Here is a 24,810-nt window from a genome sequence, read left to right as displayed (position 1 = left end):
TTTCGATTAAGTTGTCAAACATGGAAAACAATATTGCATAATATTTTATTTATGATTTAGTTTAACATTCAACCAATTTCATATAAATCCGCAAAATGTTTCGTACTTTTGGCCATTCCAATATAAACTTCAAATATGAAGTTGATCCACGTTGTGACATGTTTACTGTTACTCTTCCGTTGGGTGGAGGTAAGTTTAGTTTAATTCAATCCTTGATAATGATAATGAAATAATGAAATAAATGCGATTTTCTGCAATTCAAAGTGTGATAACATGGAAATGATGTCAATGTTTATGGAAAATTGTGAAGAGAAATTTCCCATAACGAATGATGAATTCGTTGAGGTTTTAACCGAGCACCACACCAACTTGCCGCCAAGTGACAATTTCAAATGTTATGTCAAGTGTATTTTGGAATATCGAGGCTTGGTCGTTGCCGATGATCTTGTAGATGATTTAGTTTTCGCAGAACTTGTTTCTCCTTCCACTCTTGCGAAAATTGAAGACAAAATAACCCAAATAATAAAAGAATGCCGGCTATTGGTAAGTGCTAATAAATGCGATGCGGTGTTTAAAGTTTTTCACTGCTACGAGGATAAGCTGAAGGCAATTATATTTTCATTGCGTCAGCAATCAAATAAAATTTGAATAAAATAGCTAAAGTTGTGTTTAATCTTTTATTTAATGAAGAGCGGACTAAAAACAAGTAAAAGTGCGCTAAGTTCGGCAAGGCCTAATCTAATATACTTTTCACCGCAGATAGCATTTGCCAAAGTCTTTGGATGAATTCTTTTTTTAGGCTATCAAAGAAGGATGCGGATATTAATCCGCCACATGCCACTAGGAACATACACCTAAGCCAGTAATCGACATGTTGGAAGCTCTAAAAACTTAAAAAGTAACCTCGAAAATGAAAATTTTAAGTTAGGAATTCCGTACTTCTTACAAAATCCTTAATAGTTTTCCATATCACTACCCCTAAGTTGGTTAATGTCTGGTATTGTTATTGTCCCCACTTAGGTTTCTGTGTATTTAGCCGCCAAAGCTGGGTAATGACATAGGAAATGCTCCAACGTCTCATCATCTTACCCACATGCCCTATCACTTGACGCACCGATGTGCTTAAGTGATATCAAAAGCTATACTGACCTCCTTCTTCCTTCCTTTTTATACCCACCACCATGGGATGGAGGCCACCGTTGCGCACAGGTTAGTATGTCCTCCTATGACGCTGAACACCTGGGTTCTAATCCTGGCGAGACCATTAGCAAAAATTTTCAGCGGTGGCTTTCCCCTCCAAATGCTGGCAACATTTGTGAGGTACAATGCCAAGTAAAACTTCTCTCCAAAGAGGTGTCGCACTGCGGCACGCCGTTTGGACTCGGCTACAAAAAGGATGCCCCTTATCATTGAGCTTAAAACTTGAATCGGACTGCACTCACTGATATGTGAGAAGTTTGCCCCTGTTGCTTTGTGGAATGTTCATGGGCAAAATTTGCAATTTACCATGGAATGGGGGTATACTAATTTAGTCATTCCGTTTTTAACATCTTGTCATCAAGTCACTCCGTTTGTAACAATATTGATCTAGGACCCCATGAAGTATATATATTTTTGATCGTCTCGAAATTCTGATTCAAACTAGCCATGTCCGTCCGTCCGTCGAAATCACGATAGCGGTCGAACGCGCATAGCTAGCAGCTAGAAATTTTGTTCAGATACTTTATGTTGATGTAGGTCGTTGATGATTGCAAATGGGCTATATCGGTTCAAACTTGGATATAGCTTCCATATACACCGATCTTCCGAATTGAATTCTTGAGACTTTGGAAGCCGCAATTTTCATCTGGTTTTGGCTAAAATTTGGAACAATGACTTGATTTATGACTTCCAACATCCGTGTAAAGGTTGACCAGAATCGGTCTATAACCTGATATAGCTCCCATATAAACCGATCTCCCTATTTGACATCTTGAGCCCCTGTAAGTCTAACTGGTCATCCGATTTGGCTGAAATTTTGCACATAGTGTTCTGTTATGACTTCCAATAACTGTGCAAAGTACGGTCTGAATCGGTCTATAACCTGATATAGCTCCCATATAAACCGATCTCCCAATTTGACATCTTGAGCCCCTGGAAGCCTCACTTTTCATGCGAATTGACTGAAATGTTGCACATAGTATTCTGTTATGTATCCCAAAAAGCGGAACCAAGTACGGACTGTAGCCTGATATAAATAGCTCCCATATAAACCGATCTCCCGATTTGATTTCTTGAGCCCCTGGAAGTCGCAATTTTTGTCCGATTTAACTGAAATTTTGCCCATAGTGTTCTATTTTGACTTCCCACATCTGTGCCAAGTACGGTTCAAATCGGTCAAGAACATGATGTAGTTCCCATATAAACCGAACTCCCGTTTTGACTTCTTTAACCCTTACAAGCCGCGATTTTTATCCGATTGGGCTGAAATGTTGCATATAGTGTGCTGTTATGACTCTCAATAACTGCTCCAAGTACGGTTTAATTCGGTCTAAAACTAGATATAACTCCCATATTTAAGCAGAATCCATGGTAGTGGGTTCCCAAGATTCGGCCCAGCCTAACTGAGCACGCTTTTACTTGTTGAGTAATAGCCTCTTCCTCTCACGATCCGGATCACCCCACAGGATTTTCACCGTCCTATCGACTATTCCGCTGTTCCACAGTGTTACATACTCATTCGTCGCCCACGCCCTTAATTCGGATTGCGTCGACCCGAAAGGCTTCGGGTTAACCAAGTTTATTGGTGTCAGTCATCTGGCCTTCATTGCCAAATCGTCTGCTTTCTCATTCCCAGTTACCCCGCCAGGGCTCGGCACCCAAATAATGCGGATTGTGCCATCCTCAAAGAAGGCATTAATCTCAATCATATATACCAAGACTGTTCGTGATCTTAACGTGCTGGTTGTCCCTTTTGCCCTTATGGCCTGTTTATTGTCCGTAAAGATGTTCATACTCGACGTCTTTGCGTTAACACTACACCACCGCACGTATTCGGTGATCGCCTGGATCTCCGCCTGCAGGGCTGTATTATGGTCAGGCAGTTGAAAACAGATCTAACCCCAGGCCCTCACGGTATTCTAGCTTTGATCCATCCATGTAACATGATCTTCCAGATAACAATACTAGGGTTCCGTCCATCCAAGAGTGTGCCGCTGGCAGCAGTGTCTCGCACTCGACCTCAAATGTCGTCTTAGGTATCCGATCGGAAATTTCTTCCCTTTCTTACAGGTTTCCTATCGTGGCCTAGATTATACCGCGATGATATGAGCTGCTCCTATCCTCAATCCATTCTCCCATCGCCTTAAGGATAATGGGTAAGAATTGCTATGGTATTGGAGCTATATCAGGTTATAAAACGATCCGGGCCATATATTGTTTGAATGTTGAAGACCACGCTAGATGTCATTGTCATAGACGTCAAAACGATCCGGGCCCTACTTTGTTTGGATGTGGAAGACCATGGTAGATGTCATTGTCATAGAGGCTTAGGGGAGATCGGTTTATATGGGAGCTATATCAGGTTATGGACCGATTTAAACCATTTTTGGCTCGTATGTTGGAGGTTATAGGAGAAATCATTGCACAAAATTTCAGAGAAATCAAAAAATAACTACGTCATATAGGGGCGGAACAAGTGCTATAGGGAGATCGGTTTATGTGGCAGCTAAATCAGGTTTCAGAACGATTCAGGTCCAACTTGTCAGGTATTTTGAATGCCACAGAAAACGTAATAATACAACGTTTTCAAATCGGATAAGAATTTCGACCTCTAGAGATTCAAGAAGTTTTCGAGATCGGTTTATATGGCAGTTATATTAAAACAATAGCCAATAGGTCCATTTACAATCCCAACCGACCTATACTTATAGGTAGAATTTGTGCAAAATTTCAAGCACCTACATTTACTGCTTCAAAAGTTTACGTGCATTCAACAGACAGACAGACGAGCGGACATCGCTATATCGATTTATATTTATACTTCGCGGGGTCTTAGACCAATATTTCGATGTGTTACAAAACGAAATGCCAAAGTAGTGACGACGGATGGTGGAGGGTACAAATATGGGCCACCATAGGATGGTGGAGGGTACAAATACCCTCCACCATGGGATGGTGGAGGGTATAAATATGGACCAATGAAGCAATGAACCAATGACACATAGGAGGTTCGACTTCAACAACACATGGCCTCATGGCCCTCTCGAGCAAGGTCACGGATGGTTTTAATACCCGTTGTGCGACTATAGCGGTAGAATTAGACTATGAGAAGGCTTTCGATAACGTATGGCAGGAGGGTATTGTTAGGAATATGAGACATCGCTACGGCTTTGATGAACAGCTTTGCGTTATGGTCTCCAACTATCTCAGTGGGAGATCTTTTTCGGTATCCATTTGACAGACAACATAGGGGAAAAGAGAAATAGTGGTTGGTGTTTCTCAGGGCTCAGTACTGGGACCGGTTTTATATAATTTGTATCTGGGCGATATTCCGGAGCCTAAGACATGTGAGACTCTGATTATATACGCGGACGATATATTACTTGCATCCACCCATCCCAGGGCGAAGACCGCTGCCCATAATTTGACATTGTTCCTTGGAAGATTGGAGGTGTATTTCAGGGAATGTAGGCTTAAACTGAATATCGAGAAATACTCATTAATCGTTTCAGAGGAAAAAGGGGAAAGCTCTATAGGAATGCTGGTAGCTATATGTTGAGCCGATTAAGAATGAAAAGACTATGAAATACCTCGGAGTAGTCTTTTAGGAGGATATTAGGAATGGCTAGGGCTGCTTTTCATACCTACGGAAGTCTATTTACAAGAAGAAGGAGATTGAGAACTCGGGTAAAGCTCATCATGTACAAGAAAGTTGTCAGACCAGTACTTTTGTACACACATCCCGTATGGGTGTTTATTTCATCGGTGCAGATGGAACGTGCGAAGCGGTTCGAGGGCCGTATGCTGCGATACGCCCCCGAGATGAGATGTCATGTGAAGGCGGGCGGGCAGGTTTACAGGGAAGGCGGCATGTCCAGAATTGATCTGGACATCTTCAGCGCTATGGCCGATATCGTCTTATCATATAATGGTTATGGTAAACTCATGTTTTACTATGGGAGGTTTGGGAGTCTTGACATTGGAGATAAGGTCTATGCCACCGATCAGTAGATAGGGAATTGTGAATAACTGCAAATAGTATGCTCTGGATATTGAAGTATTCCGATTTGTATTTTTATTTTAGTTTTATTTTTTTAAACACCTTTCGTATGCCTGGTTTTTATAGTGTTAAGGAGTTTTAGTAGACATGGACCCAAGTTTTGTCCCTTTACTGGTTTTTGGAATATGAAGTAAAGGTTGTCTTTTGTGAACCTTCTGATTGCAAGTGAGAAATGGGCCGGACTTCGGTTTTAACATTTAAGCCATATGGAGAGTGTTCTTAGATAAATATATATAAAGGGGGATTTTTAGCTTTTATCTTTTTGGCAACACTGGGTTAAACAGCTCAAACACGTTTCGTGTTTTGTTTCACTGACAAACATCTTCAGTTTGGTATATAATTTAACCATGAATCGTCTTACAAACTAACAACGCTTGCAAATTATTAAATTTTATTATCAAATAAGTGCTCTGTTAAGAAAGTTCATCAAAAATCAAATTGTGTTCAGAGACGAAGCTCATTTAAGTAAGTAATTTCATAATTGTTGATCTTGGAGTGAAGATCAACCAGAAGTATTGCAAGAACTACCAATGTATCTCGAAAAAGTCACAGTTTCGTGCGGTTTATGGGCTGGTGGCATCATTGGACCGTACTTCTTCAGAGACGATGCGAATCGTAACGTAACTGTGAATGGTGAGCGCTGCCGTGAAATGATATCCAACTTCTGTTTTTGCCCAAAATGTAAAAGCTTGACTTACATGACATGTGGATTCAACAAGACGGTGCCTCATGCCACGCAGCACGCGTTACAATGGACTTATTGAGAGGCGAGATCGGTGAATATTTTACTTCACGTCCGGGACCGATCAATTGGCCGCCTAGATCGTACGATTTAACGCCGTTAGACTATTTTTTGGGGGGCTATGTTAAAACTCATGTCTATACAGACAAACAGTGAATTATATGGGCCATACTATCGATTCACATAAAGATTTCAAGCATTCTTCTCAATTTTATGTTTTTTTTTTTGGGAAAAAAATCACCCTTTGCTTTATAGGGTCCCAGATCAATATTTGTAACTGCTGCGAACTTAATGACTAGATTAATATATTCCCCATCCTTATGTGTATAAAAACTGAATTGGATGATATTACGGCACGCGTGATTCATTTCCCAATGAAATAAAAAACTTAGTCTTAAATATAAGTGACACAACGAATTTTGCAGATTTCGATTATGTTGTCAAACACCGACAGCATGACTTAAATAATTTGTGGCTTATTTTTATATAGAACAGTTTTCATATAAATTTCCAAAATCATTTCTACGGTTGGACATTTAAATTTAAACTTTTAATATGAAGTTAGTTTACGTTGTGACATGCATTCTGTTGCTATTCCGTTCGGTGGAGGTAAGTTGAATTTGTTTCTATCCTTGGATATGACTCTAAAATAATTCTGATGTTCTCCAATTTTTAGTGTGAGAACATGGAAATTATGGCAATGTTTATGGAAAATTGTCAACAGAAATTTCCTGTAACAGATGATGAGTTCAATATGATTGTAACCGATCATACTTCTAACGTTCGGGCAAGTGACAATCTTAAATGTTACGCCAAGTGTATGTTGGAACATCGAGGATGGGTCATTGAAGATGATCTGGTAGATGATATATTTTTCACAAATTATTTCCATCCATCCGAATTCGCAAAATTTGAAAACAAGATACCCCCAATTGTAAAAGAATGTCGGCTTTTGGTTAGTGCTGATAAATGCGATAGGGTGTTTAGAGTTTACCACTGCTACAAAGATAAATTAGAGAAAATTATGTTTCCATTGAAGAAACATTAAAATAAAGCTCTAATAAACTGATTGAGATTGATTTGGGTTTTCATGCATAGAAAGGTAAAAACGGTAAATTCGTCTTGGCAACATATTTAGGATCGGAAAATGATATCCAACAGTTTCATCAGCGTTTGGCGTTAACTTTAGCGAACACGAAGCCATTTCGAGACAATGTGAAACGAGTTAAAAGCATGAGCAAGAGAAGCGCTTGTGACACATTGTCGAAAGGGCGGCAATATTTGAACCACGATATGATGAAGCGAATATTGACGAAGAATATCAAGGAGATTAATTTTACTTTTTGCACCTATGGGCTATATGGTGTATTGAGGCTAGCGATACGGTATGCAGGGAATTTGGGGCGACGATAAATTCGATGACGAATTTAAGCAAAACCTCGAAATATCGGTCTGGTGGTTTCGTAATTGGAGTAAAAACACATCTATGTCATAAAAATGTTACCCATCTTTTGGAATACAAAACTGTTTTAAGTGCATTGAGATTATACATAAATGGAAAAGATATATCATTGATTCCTCTCTATATACACGGAGCTGATTGGCAAAACGAATCTTAGTGAAAGATTATTTTGCAGAGAATAACGAAAATATTCCGATTCTAATGGGTGTTCCAAATATAAGAATTGGTAATTTGCAATAATCAATCCCAGAACTTAATACACAGCAACCAATGGGACCGGAAGGCATTTTATGGAATTTTGTAACGACTATGGCTTTGTTGTTCCAAATTGGAAAAACAGTGGGTGATGAAAGTGGAAACTGTACCTTTATAAATAATATTGGGTGTTCCGTTAATGATATATGTGCCTCAAATATGAATGGATTGAGTATAGTAGGGCGTTTTGAAATAGAAGAAAAACATGGTCTAATCATATGCCAACTAAATTGACAAATAAAATAAAATCAACCCAGACAAACATTTCTGCTTCCAAAGCTTATTTGGAGAGAGTCGTACTAAAATGCATACCAACACAAGCTTAATATGCATCTGAGAAATAATGAAAATTTTGGTACCGAAGAGTTGGTAGAAATCATTACAAAATTTGCTCCATTGCAAGATACAAATTCAAAATTTATATTTAAGCAAAAATGGTTTAACTTTAACTGTTCAAGAGCAAGAGAAAAAGTATTTAAACTGCTCAATAAATACAGAAATACACAAAATACAGAGGAGAGACAAGCATATCTAGCATATAGAACAAACTATAAAATCATACGCCAGAACCGAAAGACAGAATGTAATTGCAAGCTTGAAATGAAAACCAATATGACTATATGTGGCACACTGATAGAGATTTTACGTCAACGGAAGTTAAAACGATATTGCAGAGGATGAAAAAGAATAAATCACCAGGTGAGGACCGAATCTCGTACGAATTCCTGCAATATGTCTCAATAGAATATATCGATCTATTAACAAAATCATTTAATAGAATATTATCCAGCGGAAAAGTCGATAATACTTTTGGTAAATCCGTAATTTTTCCTATATATAAAAAAGATTCTCCGGATTTGCCAAACTTTTCATGGGCATCGTAAATGACCCGGTATGGGTAGAGAAAAATGAAATATTAAATGAGTATCAAGCAGGATTTCAAAAAACAGTACTCTAGTGCTGATAATATCTACAGCTTGGCTGCTATAGTAAATTTAAAATTCCATGAAAAAATTGTAAACCTTTTGAAACATATTTACAACAATACAAAATCGGCTGTTTGGACAGGGAGCGAAATGTCAGAGTATTTCGACACATTTTATGGTGTTAAACAAGATTGCTTGCTCCCACCGCTGTTGTTTACAATATATCTAAATCTACAACCTGAATATACGGATCCTTTTGCACGCAGACGATATTGTAATACTAGCTGATGATAAAAATGAAACGCGGAAAATTATTGTTAACTTGAACATTATTGTGAAGAGTGGAACATGGAGGTGAATACGGATAAATCAGAAATGATGGTCTTCAGAAAAGGTGGGTCTCTAGCAAGAGATGAGAAATTGTATTTCAAAGGAGAATTGGCTAGAATAACTAATGTGATTTTTACACCAAAAATGTCATTTACCAAACATGCTGATGCAACAAATGTCGCGGCAAAAAACTGTATTAATTCTACTTGGGAAAGCTTTCTGAATAAACCCAGCGTATCTCTAAAATCTAAACGGACAATTTTCCAATCTATATGTAGAGCGGTACAATCGTATGGTGCGTAGGTGTGGGGCTTCGCTAACTTTGCAAAGATATTTTCTTAAAACGATTTTAAAAACACCCGATTTCATGCCTAATTCTGTTTTAAGTCTAGAGACTGGTGCTGATGAAGGTTTTATTTTAGACATTGAACCTTCGTCTGAATTATATCGAAAAAACTTTGTGCACTTATGGTCATAACCGGCTTCCAAACTCTCAAAGCTTATTCTACAGAATAATATTTTCTGGTCAAAGGAAATAAATTGTATGGGCCAGGAGCTTAACAGACTACTTCATGGGCTCTCAAATGAAAGACTGGATATACTGTACCAAGGAAATATTGGGTTGCCCAAAAAGTAATTGCGGATTTTTTAAAAGAAAATAAATGCATTTTTAATAAAACTTAGAATGAACTTTAATCAAATATACTTTTTTTACACTTTTTTCTAAAGCAAGCTAAAATTAACAGCTGATAACTGACAGAAGAAAGAATGCAATTACAGAGTCACAAGCTGTAAAAAAATTTGTCAACGCCGACTATATGAAAAATCCGCAATTACTTTTTGGGCAACCCAATATTTCTTAATGTCAAAACTAAAGCGTACGAAGATATGCTTAGCCAATATCAAGCAAGTAGTACACGCATATATAAACAAACATCTGACATCTTTGATGGGAAAAGGATATTTTACTAAAGAATATCTAAATAAATACCAAATATCAGCCTTATTCAGAGCACTAAGCGACACTATACCGCTAAAGGCGAGAAAAATTAACGAGAACAGAGAACGAAGCGACACTATACCGCTTAAGGCGAGAAAAATTAACGAGAACAGCATCAAAACATGTGCAAAACATATGCAACACTCGCCAAGATTTTCATTGCACATTTCTTGAAAATGTGTCCTATATTCAAAGAACTCAGGAAGAACTACTTCGGAATAGAATTATTTAATGAGAAAGGTATTCGATGGAATACCTCGATGGAATATTCGATGGAATATCTCCGACTCTGGAAAAAATTAGAAAAACATTTTTCAAACAAAAATTAAATTCTAAAACAATTATAGAATAAAATGTTGATATTTTAAAACTCGACTTTTAAAATCTTTCAGTTTATATTAAAATTATTCATAGCAATTTCGTATATAGAAAGAAAGAGAGAGTGGACAACACTAAACAGTCAACATTTCAGCGATATGTTTTCTTTGAGAACATTTTATCGAAATATTGTTTTTTGAGAAAATGTTATTGATATGGTGTCTTTAAAGATTTAAAGATTTCTTTCACAAGAATGTCGTTGAAATCTAAAAAATACAAAGTTCTATTAAAATTTTGTCTAATGGCTGATTTTTGCAGCTGAAAACTCGTATATTTCGCAATTACTATTTTGAAACACTTCAAAAATCTCAACATAATATTTTTATTAAAATTGTTTCATAAGTTAAAAAGTAATGAAATACTGAATAAAATCAGCACATTGTTTTGCTTTGAAAGCTATAATCGGAAAAATATCACTAAAATTTGGCATGAAAAAAAAAATTTCCTTAAAATTTTGTCTTTAGAGAAAATTTTATTGAAATTTTGCAAATTTGCCCATGAAAATTCCACTAAGGAACAGGGGTAAACTTCTCACATATCACTCAGAGCTGCCCGATTCAAATGTTAAGCTCAAGCGCTTTTTTTATAGCCGAGTCTGAACGGCGTGACGAAGTGCGACACCTCTTTGGGGAGAAATTTCAACATGACATGCAAATGCAAATGGAAATTTGCCCATGAACATTCCATTAAGGAACTGGGTCAAACTTCCCATAAATCAATGAGTGCTGTCCGATTCAATGTTAAGCTCAATGATAAATTTTAAGCTCAAATTTCGCCATCATTAATGGGGCATAATCAGCGCTGAAAAATTTTTCCTGATGTTCTCGCCATGAACCGAACCCAGGCGTTCAGCGTCATAGGTGGACATGCTAACCTCTACGCTACGGTGGTGTTTAGAAAAATCTTCTTGAAATTTTGTGTTCGGAAAACAACTCACTAAAATTTAGTTTTTATCTAAAATGTATGCAAAAATTTTATTGAAATCTTGTTTTAAGTAAAAATTTCGTTGCAAATTTAATTACTCTCCACCACCACTTTAGTACAGAGTATTATAACTTAGTGCATTTGTTTGTAACACCTAGAAAGAAGAGAGATAGGCCCATTGATAAGTATATCGATTGACTCAGATTCACTTTTGGATTTAGCTATGTCCGTAGATCTTTACAGCAGGATATACAAGTAACAACGGTAGGAACCGTTGAACCATCCTTCTTCTGTATGCCGATCGACTCAGAATCACTTTCTGATACGATTTAGCTATGTCCGTAGATTTTTTCAGCAGGAGATACAAGTAACAACGGTAGGAACCGTTGAACCATCCTTCTTCTGTTCCTGTGGTATCACAATCCACGAAAACGTCTAAGTGATTCTGATGGCAGACTGGCACTTAAACCTAAGTCAGACTTGTCTGAGGGATATTTTCAACCATTTCTCTACATTAAAAGCGATATTTTCGTTATGATTTTACTTTGTTTGCCTATTCATGTTTCTCTACTGCTTGTCTTGTGGGTTTTCAGGCTGCCTTCGTCACAAACGGTCATTTTTATATTTTTGATTCATGTTTTTATGTTTTAAATATCTGTTTTTGTGCAACATTATTTCAATTATTACCATGTTCAATAATTGAAGTAACGTTCATTTTATGTTCAAATTCTTTAATATTTTAATATATCTTAAATATCATTTTATGTTAAAATTCTTAAATATGGCCTATTTAAATATGACCTAAACACATAGGCACGAGAGATGCATATTAAAACATCCGTTTTCAATACGAAATTACTTCCGAAATCCTTGAGAATTCTTACGAAGTTTGGGAAAAAAATGTCTTTTTCCGTATAATCCAAGGTTCTTCTTCAATCTGACTATTGTCAGCAGTTTTACGGCCGATTAGAAGTTATGGTATGCTGTAAACGGTATCGCCCCTGGTATACCACTATGAAGTATGTCGAGTGCCGATCCTTCATGACATACTATAACCACGCCATAACTATTAGACCCTCTTACAGCTGCATACCTTTGAAATGTAGAGTAGTGAGTTATGTAAGTGTCTCCAAAAAACAATGCAAAAACGATTAAGAGTCAACATAAAATCCCTGAAGATCCCTGGGTGAATGCAGTATAAAGTCTGGCTATTTACAGTTACGCTTTTTGCTGTTAATTACTCATACACTACGGCCGCTAATTAGCAACCAATCACCATTGAGTGTTTGCTCGCCATTACGTAATTAAAATGTCAAATGGTAATTTGCACAAATCGCTACGGGGGTTTCTCATTAATTGTCTCATGGAAGCATTGTTGAAAATTAAATTTCTATAAATTCTAAAACATGTTCCACCAACAAGCCATTATCAATTATCGCCTCCACAATAATAATCGTAGAGGTAAGCAATGAAGTTACCATATATAAATACTATTTGTTTTTTGATCTGCATTAGCTATGTGAATGTAAGTTACTCTCATTATGCTATGTAAACAAATTTCAATGAATATTTTACACCTATTCGTAGTCACAGTATCATGTCCTACAAAATTCCATAGACAGCGTTACGAAATGCCTTTTGAAGTTTACCACTACCAGAGAGGAGAGCAAAACATATTTTGACAATCCGGATAAGACAAGCCACAATTTCAAATGCTTCCTTAAATGTATGGTGGAAGAAGAGGGATTTTTTCAAAACGGATCGCCTGTGGCTGAGTTGGTATTCGAAACTCACAAAACAAATAAGTATTTAGCTGCTACCTCTGAGGAATTGCTTGAAGTAATTGAAAGATGCCACGCATTGGTTGGTGACGACGATTGTGATACGGTGTTTAAAATTTCAAGGTGTTTTGATGATATAGTTTATGGTAAGGTCCACCATACATAACTTCTAATGAAAGGAGTCGTCCATGTGCTATCGAACACAACCTGATATATTTTTTATGCTTGAATAAATAAATGTGACTGCAAATACAATTTCATTTAAAGTTGAAACAAAAAAATTGAACCCTAGAAAAAATTATATCAGAAATTTCATCAACATCTCATTTAAATAGGAAATTTTGGGAAAATATCGTTTTTATGGAAAATTTAAAATTTCAATTCTTAAAGGAATTTTCTCAACATTTCTCATCTGTAGGGAATGGAATATAGAAACATTTTTAATATTTCCGTTCAATAGAAATTGGAAGTCTTTCACAGGGTGGAGAAGGAAGGATGAGATTAACGCCCATTAACGGCATTAATCTCGTCTCCGTGACAATTTTGGCGAAGAAAGACTAAAGGCATGGTGTACTAAGGGATCAAGACTGTCTTTTTCAAGATTGGGAAGACTAGAATGAACAAAGATCCTTATATTGTGCAGTGGCAGGAGAACATGTTGTATTAGCATAGGCGGAGCGATGAAGACCACGCCCGCCCACGACCCATAGACACACACAGATTAAGTGTGAGGCAGCCACTACGGCTATAAGACTTGAGGCGATAGGAGAATGGATAGGTGATAGGAGTAGTTCATACCATCATAATGGATGGGATAATAGGAAACCTGAATGGAATAGAAGACATTTCCGATTGGATGAAACTTGAGGTCGAGTGCGAGACACTGCCGTTAGCGGTACAGGTTTGGATTGACGCAACTCTGGTATAGCTATCTGGAAGATTATGCTAAACAGATGGCTCAAAACTAGGGGACAAAGTGCGCCTGGAGGATCTACATTGAGGACTGGGATCTGTTTCAGACTGTCTGACCATAATATAGTCCTGCAGGCGAAGATCCTAGCGAACACGGAATACGAGAGGTGGTGTGGCTTTAAGGCGAGGACATCGTGTGTGAACATCTTTGGGGATCGTTAACTGGCCAACAGGGCTATAACAACCAGGACGGTAGGTTCATGAACAGTGTTGGTTTACCCGAGGCCTATCGGGTCGACGCCGTCCGAGTGTAGAGCGTGGGCGACAAAAGTGCACGGTGGAACCGCGAAACGGTGGGTAGGACGACAAAAATCCTATGGTGAGTTCAGGACAGTGAGAAGACGAGACTATCACAGAAAGAAGGACGTAATGAGGTGGTCAGTATAGCTTTCGGTATCATAATGGGACACATATTAGTAAAGCAAGGAATGAGGAAGTGAGCATAGCTTTCAGTATCGTAACGGGGCACACAGTAGCTCATGCACACTTATGTAAAATTGGTGCGGCAAGTGATAACATAATGCACGTGAGACGTTGTGTCATTGCCCGGCTTTCGCCTCTTACAGACACCGGCACTAAGGTGGGGACACAATACCAGACATGAACCAACATAGGGGAGTGTTATGGAAAACAATTAAAGGTTTTGTCAGAAATACGGATTTTCTGACTTAGATTTTCTATTCTGAGATTATTTTTTAGCTTTTAGAATGCAAAACGAACCGATTACGGGCTAAGATGCATGTTCATTGTGGTATGGGGCGGATAAATATCCGCACGGTTATTATACCCACCGTCATAGGATGGGTGTATACTTATCAAGTTATTCCGTTTGCAACACCTCGAAATATTGATCTGCGACCCAATAATGTATATATATTTTGGATCGTTTCGACATTCTGAGTCGATCTAGCCATGTCCGTCCCTCCGTCCGACCATCTGCCGAAAGCACGATAGCGGTCATAGGCATAAAGCTAACCGCTTAATATGTTGCACAGATGATGTAGGTGATTGGGGATAGTTAATGGGTCATATCGGTTCAGATTTGGATATAGCCCCATATAAACCGATCCCCCGATTTGACTTCTTGATCGCCTAGAAGCCTAAACTTTCTTATGATTTGGTTGAGATTTGACGCAAATACCTATCTTATGACTTACAACATCAATGCGAAGTTTTATCCGAATCGGTCAATATGGTGATAATAGTAAAAGCGTGCTATGTTCGGCTAGGCAAAATCTTGGGTGCCCACCATGGATTCTGCTAAAAATTTATACAAAATAAATTTAGTTGAAGGGCATAATTTTATTCTACATATCAAACTTCTAGGAACCGAACAAGGATGATCGAGAGACCGGTGGACATGGGAGCTATATCAGGTTATAGACTGATTTGACCCGTATTTGGCACATTTGTTGGAAGTCGTAACCAAATTCGACAGAAATTACGGACTGTAAGGACTCAAGAAGTCAGATCGAGAGATTAACCCATTTCTCGATCAGAGAGAGCTATATTAGGTTATAGACCCATTTGGACCGTACTTGCCACATTTGTTGAAAGTCATAACAAAACCAGACGTGCTCAATTTTAGCCAAATCGAAAAAAACTTGCAGCTTCCAGGGGCTCAAAAAATCAAATGGGGAGATCGGTTTATGCGGGAGCTATATTAGGTTTAAAACCGATTTAGACCTTACGCGGCATAGTTGTTGATATTTATAACAAAACACAATGTGCAAAATTTCAGCCAAAACGGACATAAATAGCGGCTTGTAAGGGCTCAAGAAGTCAAAACGGAAGATCGGTTTATAAGGGAGCTATATCAGACTACAGACTGATTTGACCCATACTTGGTACATTTGTTGGAAGTCACAACCAAGTGCAAAATTTCAGCCAAATCGGACAAAATTGCTGATTCCAGGGGCTCAAGAAGTCAAATCGGGAGATCGGTTTATATGGGAGCTATATCTAAATCTAAACCGATATGGCCCTTTCGCTATCCCCAAAGACCAACATCAATATTGAGCATATGTACAATAGTTAATTTTACCATTGTTTAGTTTTTTCATTCGTCGCTGTTTGTCTGGAATAAAAGGTCAACTATTGCCCCAACAATATTTAGTTGATATTGAACATATTGTCACAATTTCTTGAAATTGAACAATTTTCAAATTTTTTTTTAGAATTTCGTTCCTTAGCATTTACAAAAAAAAAAAAATTCTGAATATCGTTTCTTAAGGAATTTTTTCCAAAGTTTTTTTTTTTGTAGAATTTTATTTTTTTAGGAATTTTTTCAAAATTTTGATTCTCTAAGAAATGTTTAACAATTTCTTTTTTTTTTTTTTTGGTAAAGGTAATTTTCAAAAATTTCATTTCTATTCAAAACATTGTTCAAATTAAATTTTTTAGCGAGTTTGGTCAACATTCTTGTCTGTAGAGGAAATGTATTCTCCTTAGGCCCCTTTTTATGATGACTTGTCTGAATTAGCGGATAAGATTATAAGGTTTTTTTAAGTGATCTGAATTGTTCAACGGTATGGTCTATAAGGCATTCGTCTTCTTCTGTTCCTGTGGCTTCACTACTTACTTACTTTAATTGGCTATGACAGAATATTTGTTCCACTAGCCGAACGTAGAATAGTGTTCCGAGTGCCTCTATCTTTTGCGCTCATTCTAAAATCTCTGACACCAAGTTTCGAGGTGTCTCCCACAACTTGATCTTTCCATCGGGCTTTTGGTCTTCCGGGTTTGCGTGCACCACCGTGTTTGCCTTCAAAAGACTTCTTTGCTGGAGCTTCTTCATCCATTCTGACAACATGACCTAGCCAACGTAGCCGTTGTATTTTGATGCGTGTTACTATGCTATCGTCGTCATACAGCTCGTGGTTCATACGTCGCCTATATTCTCCGTTAACGCAAACTGGTCCATATATTTTACAAAGAACCTTTCTCTCAAATACTCCATGCCCTGCCTCATCTGCTTTCACAAGTACCCATGCTTCAGAACCATATAACAGCACGGGTTGTAAAGTGTAGTCTTCGTCTGTCGAGAGGTGGCCTTGTTTCTAAACTGCTTACTTAGTCCAAAGAAGCATCTGTTTGCCAGTATTATTCTTCGCTTTATCTACTTCGGATCCGAGGTAGATAATTTACTGACTATCTCAAAGTTGTGATTCTCAACTTTCTCCATTTTCTTTATCTGCTCGGTTGTGCAAGGTTTTTTGGGAGTTGAAACCATCCATTTCGTCTTATCTCCATTTACTGCCAGACCCATTTTCACTGACTCTCTTTCGATTCTTTCAAAGGCTGCAGTTACTATTTCCGGTGACCGACCTATGGTATCGATATCGTCGGCATAGGTGAGTAGCATGTGTTCTCTTGTGATTAGTGTGTCATATCTATTCACATCTGCATCTCGTATACTCTTCTCCAGCAGGATATTAAAGAGATCACACGAGAGGCTGTCTCCTTGTCTGAAACCTCGTTTGGTATTAAATGGTTCGGAGATATTCTTTCCTATTCTTACTGAGGAACGCGTATCAGCAAGTGTCATCCTGCAGAGTCTTATTAATTTTGCAGGGATACCAAACTCAGGCATGGCTTGAAATTCTTTTGAACGTAAAGGAGTATCGAAGGCGGCTTTGTAGTCAACAAAGAGATGGTAGGTGTTAATTTGTCCTTCTCGGGTCTTTTCCAGGATTTGGCGCAGTGTGAATATCTGGTCTAGGGTGGATTTACCTGGTCTAAAGTCGCACTGATAGGGCCCAATTATCTCATTGACTTTAGGTTTTAATCTTTCACACAGTACGCTAGAGAGTATCTTGTATGCGATGGGGAGGAGACTTATTCCTCTGTAGTTTGCACATTCCGTCTTGTGTTCTTTCTTGTGTACGGGATATAGTATGCTGAGGTTCCAATCATCGGGTATGCGTTCTTCTAGCCAGATTGCGCAGATAAGCTGATGCATACGCCTTATCAGCGTGTCGCCTCCGGTCTTAAATAGTTCAGCGGGTAACCCGCCGGCTCCTGCTGCCTTGTTGTTCTTTAGTCGGGTTACTGCTACTTGGTCCTCATTCTGACTAGGAGGTAAACATTCCATACCTGGGGCTTCACAATGAACTAAAATGTCTCAGGTTGACCTAAATCTGACCTTTGCTTAGTGTTGGCTTAGTTTTTTTATTTCGACCCGCCCTAATATTTATTGTATGCTAGAATGCTTTAGGAACAATTATTTCACAAAAATAAAAAATTATTTTACAAATTGTTTCAACAAAATTCAATTGAATTTAGTCTTAATTATACATAATTGATGTTGTCAACGCAACGAATGTATAGAAATTAGTCAATAGCACAATTTATTTGCGATTACAAATTGAAAACCTACTGTTGATCATATTTAATAAACCGCTCCGCAAGATAGCCATGAACTTTTGCTACACATTAATATTAGTATTGGGAGTAATCCAGAGTCTTGCTAAGGTGAGAAATTTTTACCAAGCTTCTTGGATGACTTACAATTTGTTGTTTTGTTTTGCATTAGAGCGAGAGTGAACTTGAACCCCAAGCTATAATTTTGGAGTGTCAACAGCAGCTTGGAATTTCGTTAGAGGAGTTAAGACCATTTTTAAAGGGAAACTGGAATTCTTCAACCACAAGTTACAAGTTGAAGTGCTTTATTAAATGCATATTGCAGAGGGAGGGTTCAATGGCTAATGGAGCAATTATTTTGCCGATAGCCCAAGCAAATGCTCTAACACATCCCTTGCTAAAGGATAACCCAGCAGAGGTACTCGAAAAAATTGAAGAATGTATTGCTAAGGGAGGAGAAGATGAATGTGATAAAGCTTTTGAATTTACCAAATGTTTCTATCATGAATATCTAGAAAGGGTAACAGTGAAATTTAACAATAATTAAAGGAAAATCGTATACATACGTATGTTTTAATGGCTAATGAGGCAAAATAAATTGGTGTTGAATTTGTTTGTAATACCAAGAAGGAAGAAAGACGGACTCAATAACAAGGCTTCATTGGTTTAGAATCAGCTTGTAAGGTGCTCTAGACATGATTGGATGTCTGTCTTTCTCAGCTCTCAGTTTTGTATATAGTTGTCTTAGTCGGATTGAAAACAAGTAAAAGCGTGTTAAGTTCGGCAGGGCGAATCTTATATACCCTACACCATAGATCGCATTTGGCAAGTTTTTTGGACGATTAATCTTAATAGGCAGATGGGCAATAAAAAAAAAATAATTGCTTCCCGTTATGGACCAATTCTGACTATACTTGGGACGAATGTTGAAGGTTATTTGTTGATGTGCAATATAAAGAAGGATAAGAATTTCGCTTTCTAGAAGGTCAAGAACTAAAACCGGAAGATCGGTTTATACGGAAGCTATATCAGGTTTTAAACCTATTCAAACCATAACTGGCACATATATTTTCAGTCAAAGGAGAAGTCATTGTGAAGCATCGTATAACAATTGCGCCCTCTAGAGACTGAGGAAGTGTAATCGGTAAATCGTTTTATATGGGAGCTATATCAGGTTTTAGAAACAGGTTTGGCACATCTGTTGAAATGTCATAAAAAACGTCATAGTAAAAAATTTAAGCCGAATAGGATAAGAATTGCGCTTTCTAGAGGATCAAGATCGGAGATCGCTTAAAATGTGAGCTTTAACTCGGATTCATACCTTACTTAGGTATATTCTCAGCTAAATCGTAAAATAATAAAATTTGCGCATTCTAGACCTCAAGAAGTATAATCGAGAGATCGGTTTATCAAAACATGGACCGATATGGCCCATTTACAATCACAACCGACCTACACTAATAAGAAGTATTCGTGCAAAATTTCAAGCACCTAGCTTTATTCCTTCGAAAGTTAGCGTGCTTTCGGCAGACATATGAACGGACGGATAGACGGACGGACATGGCTAGATCGACTTAAAATGACATGACGATTAAGAATATATTGTATATACTTTATGGGGTCCCAGAGGAATATTTCGAGGAGTTACAAACAGAATGACGAAATTAGTATACCCCCATCCTATGGTGGAGGGTATACAAATAAGCTGAATAGGATACGAATTGCTCCATCTAGAGGCTAAGATCGGGGATCGGATAATATGGGAGCTTTAAGTCAAATTCATACCTTATTTGGCACGTATTTTAAAGGTCAAAGTCATTGTGCACAACTTCAGTTCAATCGGAGTATAATAACAATTGCGCTTTCTAGAACTCCATAAGTATAATCGAGAGATCGGATTATACGGGAGCTATATCAAAACTTGAACCGATATGACCCATTTACAAGCCCAATCGACCAACACTAATTCATAGGAACCAGGACGGTAAGGTCACGAACAGTCTTGCAGTGTATAAAGAAGATTAACACCATTTTTGAGGATGGCAAAATCCGCATCGTTTGGGTGCCGGGCCATAACGGAGTAAGCGGGAATGAAAGGGCAGATGATTTGGCGGTGAAGGTCAGACGACTTCCGTCAATAAACTTGGTTAACCCGAAGTCTTTCGGGTCAACGCAGTCCGAGTTAATGGCGTATGCGACGAATGCGTATGCAGCACTGTGCAACAGCGAAACGGTCGAGAGGGGAGACGTCACCAGTTGGAAATTGAAAACACCCGCAGGCAATGAGAGCTCTCATAATCCATGCGATAACAAAATAGTTATAAATTAGTTTAAATTTTGCATCGAAATATTGAATTTCTTTTTATATCCTCCATCATGTGATGGGGGGCTATACTAGTTTCGTCATTCCGCTTGTAACACATAATCATATTGATCTGACACCCAACAAAGGATTGATTTTCTTGATCGTCTTGACATCAAAAAAGTTGACTTAGCCATGTCCGTCTGTCGAAAGCACGCCAACTTCAGAAGGAATAAAGCAAGCAGCTTGAAATTCGGGATTGTAAATGGGCTATTTCGGCCCATGTTTCGATATAGCTGCCATATAAGCCAATGTCGGATCTTGACTTCTTGAGCCTCTAGAGGTCACAAATCTTATGCGATTTGTCCGAAATTTTGTTTGAGATTTTTCATTTTGACTTCCAACAACTGTGTCTAGTATGGTACCATATAAACCGATCTCCTGATTGAACTTTTTGAGTCTTTAGAAGGCGCAATTCAAATCCGATTATGCTGAAATTTTGTATAACGACTTCGTCTACGACCTTAAACATACGTGTTAATATGGTCAGAATCGGTCGATAATATAATATTGGTTCAATATAAGCTGATCTCCCGCTTTTACTTCTTAAGCCACTAAAGGATGCAATTCTTATCCGAATTGGCTGATTTCTTGCACAATAACTTCTACTTTTGTCTCTAACAGCCAAACCACGTATGGCCTCAATCGAATATGACTTTATTATAATCAATGCATCACTGGCTGAGAGCTCGGTGAGGAAGATTGTCACCAGGGAGACACCGCAGAGGTTTTATCCCTTCTCTAGTTACTGTTGGTTATGAATGGGATTCTCATATCCTTCGTGGAGGAAAGAGTGAAGATTGTTGCCTATGCTGATGACGTATAATATCACGGATAGATGAGTGAGAACGAATGGGCTTGGCATAAACCTAAGGAAGTCAGATCTGGTGTTGTTCACGAGAAGGAAGAAGTATGGCGAGTTCAGGGGACCGGTACTTGATGGAGTGGAGCTGCTGCTCTCACGGGAGGCTAAATACCTAGGCGTTATTTTTCGCCAGAAATTGAAATGGAGAAGAAACGTTAACTAAGTTGTATAGGTAACGCGACGGACTATGTGCTGGGCGGATCTGTCTTCTACGGCGACCTCGAGGTTCTCTTCCCGGGGAGGAAGCATTGGGCTTGGGTCGTCCCGCCCATCGTAGGTCCCTTTGTTTACACGGATGGGCACAAGATGGGGGCACGGGGTCTGGGGTTTTTGTTTTATTTGAAGGAATTAGGGAAGAAATTATTAACAAATATTTTATTTGACTCTCGGTAATTTTTTTATCAAATAAAATTTATTTTTCATTCTGTTTACCATTCTGTACCACTAGTGTACTAATGTCGTTATACCGTTAGTAAAACCTCGAAATTTTGGTCCAAGACTGTATAAAGTGCATATGTATATGCTTGTTCAAATTGGCATTTCAAGTCGATATAGCCCGGTCCGTCCATCCGTCCCTGTTAGCTCCTACTTAAACATATCTTCCAAGTTGACTTCTTGAGAGCCCCTAAGATCGCTTCGATTCTAATTTGGCTGGAATTTTACGCAATGATTTTTGTTATTACCTCCAATAACTATACCAAATATGGTCTGAATTGGTACGTAACCTGATATAACGCCCATATATATCCCAGCTCCCTATTTTACTTCATAAGCCCTAAGAGGGTACAATTACAGATGATTTCTATTATAATCTCTAACATCAAAACCAAAATTGGTCCAAGTCGGTCCATTATCTGATATAGCTCCCATATGAACCAATCTTGCGAATTTACATCTTGAGCCTAAATGTTTATCCATTTTAGCGAGAAAATAGCTTAAATGAAATCACAGAGAAAGAAGAACATCATCCCTATTTTATTGAAAGGAAATTACTTCATCCGTTATAATACTAAAATATTTAATTGCAGAGTAATTTATTATTTGGAATATCATTCTAATTTAAACTAAAGTAAAATATATACGTGTCAGCGTTTTTAAATTTCCAAAAAAAAGTATAGTATGTTATTTTATGATTGCTAAATTCATATAAAACCTGTTGAGTTCTGTAGAAATTTCACAGTTTAGCTAGCTGCCACATCATATCCAAGTAATCATGAAGTTTTGCCTTTTTTGGATGCTAATCACCGCATTAGCCCATAGATCAGTTAAGGAAAGAATATTTGTTTGCTTTTGTTTCCATTTGCAAATATTTAATTGCTGTACTCGCATTATTTCAGGCGGAAGATCTACCTGAGCTAACCAATCGTTGTCAACTTGAACTTGGAATTTCGGACAACGATATAGCAAGATATAAAAGTGAAGCAATGGACTTATCAGATGTCACGTATAACATGAAATGCCTATCCAAATGCCTACTGGAGCAAGAAGGAGTATTGTCGAATGGAAAAATTAATACAAATGTGCCTATTGAAGTAGCTTTGAAATTTCCTATTCTAAGAGATGATCCTGAAAAAGCGCTCAAGGCTCTTGAAGAATGTCAGGAGCAGAAAGGAGATAATGATTGCGAAATAGCTTTTGCCATTACCCTTTGTGTTTACGACAAGTTTACCAAAAAATAATTAACGTCACATTGGTAGCCGATGCAAAGAAGAAAAAAAACATTAAAAATGAATAAAACTAATTAATTTTTTTATTGTGAATTTCAACAGAGGGTAATGAATCTTTTGTTTACAACATTTATTTATTCATTTATTTTTCCATCCATTAGCGAAATCGTTCGATCAAGAAAAGATCTCTAATTATCCATATTTTCGTGTGTAATGATTTAACAAGGTGAGACTGAATTTGTATAGAAAATTAGGGTTGGAAACTCAAGAAATGCTTCTGCAGATGATACTTCAGACTTGTCGAAGGAATTATCGTCCTTATCGCTTAAGTCTGGCAGATTGCTGAAAACGTAGTATCTCTCTGACAAGAACTTGATAAAAGGTTATGGGAAGACTCTGCGACGCATTTAGGTTTTTCTAACTGTGTTAGTGGGTCATTCGGTTAGATAAGCTTGGGGTATTTTTATATAAAAACAAGTAACAGCGAACTTAGATCGGCCGTGTATAATCTTTATACCCTCCACCATTTGTCAAGTTCTTTGGCCGGTATCTCTTTATAGCTAAACAAAGGATAATGGATAATAATTGCTTTGCTATTGGAGCTATTTCAGTTTATGGACCGTTTCGTGCCATAGTTGGTTTGGATGTTGGAGACCATAATAGAAGTCATTTCAGCCAAATCGGATAAGAATTGCGTACTTTAGGGGCACATGAAGTGCATACGGGAGATAGGTTTTAATGGGAGCTATATCAAGTTATATACCGATTTAAGTCACACTTGCCACTCATTTTGGAAGTCATACGAGAAATCATGGTGCAAAATTTCAGCCAATTGGGATAAAAACTGCACCCTTTAATGGCTCAAGAATTCAAATTGTCCGATCGGTTTATTTAAGAGCTATATATAATAAGCCTGTTGAACCAGAGCTGCGGAGGCTGACCCTCGACTCCGACTCCGACCTGGAGTGATTCGTAGTCGTAGAACGGTTCGAAGTCTGGGCAAGCGTGCTTATCTCCGAACCCAACTCCGACTCAATAGTCCGACTCCGGCCACAAAACCTCGACTCTGCAGTCCTGATTTGGCACGGCTGTTGAAATTCATAGCAAAACTTTTCCTTCAAAACTTCAGCCAAATCGTGTGGCAATTGTGCCTTTTATGGTAGCTATATCAGGTTATGAAACTATTTGAACCATACTTTTCACATTTGTTGGAAGTCAAAACCGAACACATCATGAAAAATTTCAGCCAAATTGAATAAGAATTGTGCCCTCTAAAGTCTCAAGAATTCAATATCCTAGACCGAATTGGATCATACTTCGCACTGTTATTGCAAGTCAGAGCAAACCACGTCATGTAAAATTTCAGCCAAATCGGATACGAATTGCTTCGGGAGGATCAAGAAATCAAGATCCGAGATCGGTTAATATAGCAGCTATATCAGGTAAAGAACAGATTTGAATTATACTTTGCACAGTTGTAGAAAGCCAAAACAGAACACATCACATTAAATTAGATAAGAATTG

At 37.9% G+C, this 24,810-nt stretch overlaps 3 protein-coding genes across 3 annotated transcripts; all 3 read left to right on the top strand.

Annotated features, from left to right (window-relative positions):
• On the top strand, positions 1-23,354 carry LOC106090250 (uncharacterized). Its single transcript, XM_013256383.2, has 3 exons — positions 1-189; positions 265-543; positions 22,957-23,354. The coding sequence occupies exons 1-3, from the start codon at positions 136-138 to the stop codon at positions 23,296-23,298; spliced, it is 675 nt and encodes a 224-aa protein (XP_013111837.2). The 5' UTR covers positions 1-135; the 3' UTR covers positions 23,299-23,354.
• Positions 6,521-7,055, top strand: LOC106090251 (general odorant-binding protein 56d-like). Its single transcript, XM_013256385.2, has 2 exons — positions 6,521-6,611; positions 6,679-7,055. The coding sequence occupies exons 1-2, from the start codon at positions 6,558-6,560 to the stop codon at positions 7,048-7,050; spliced, it is 426 nt and encodes a 141-aa protein (XP_013111839.2). The 5' UTR covers positions 6,521-6,557; the 3' UTR covers positions 7,051-7,055.
• Positions 12,725-13,316, top strand: LOC106090252 (general odorant-binding protein 56h-like). The gene is made up of 2 exons (XM_059369307.1): positions 12,725-12,802; positions 12,865-13,316. The coding sequence occupies exons 1-2, from the start codon at positions 12,746-12,748 to the stop codon at positions 13,222-13,224; spliced, it is 417 nt and encodes a 138-aa protein (XP_059225290.1). The 5' UTR covers positions 12,725-12,745; the 3' UTR covers positions 13,225-13,316.
• Positions 23,355-24,810: the final 1,456 nt, after the last annotated feature.

Source organism: Stomoxys calcitrans, chromosome 5 (assembly GCF_963082655.1).
Source record: "Stomoxys calcitrans chromosome 5, idStoCalc2.1, whole genome shotgun sequence".
Classification (NCBI taxonomy): Eukaryota; Metazoa; Arthropoda; class Insecta; order Diptera; family Muscidae; genus Stomoxys; species Stomoxys calcitrans.
The sequence above is the reverse complement of the archived record's forward strand: the minus strand, read 5'-3'. Positions and strand labels throughout refer to the sequence as shown.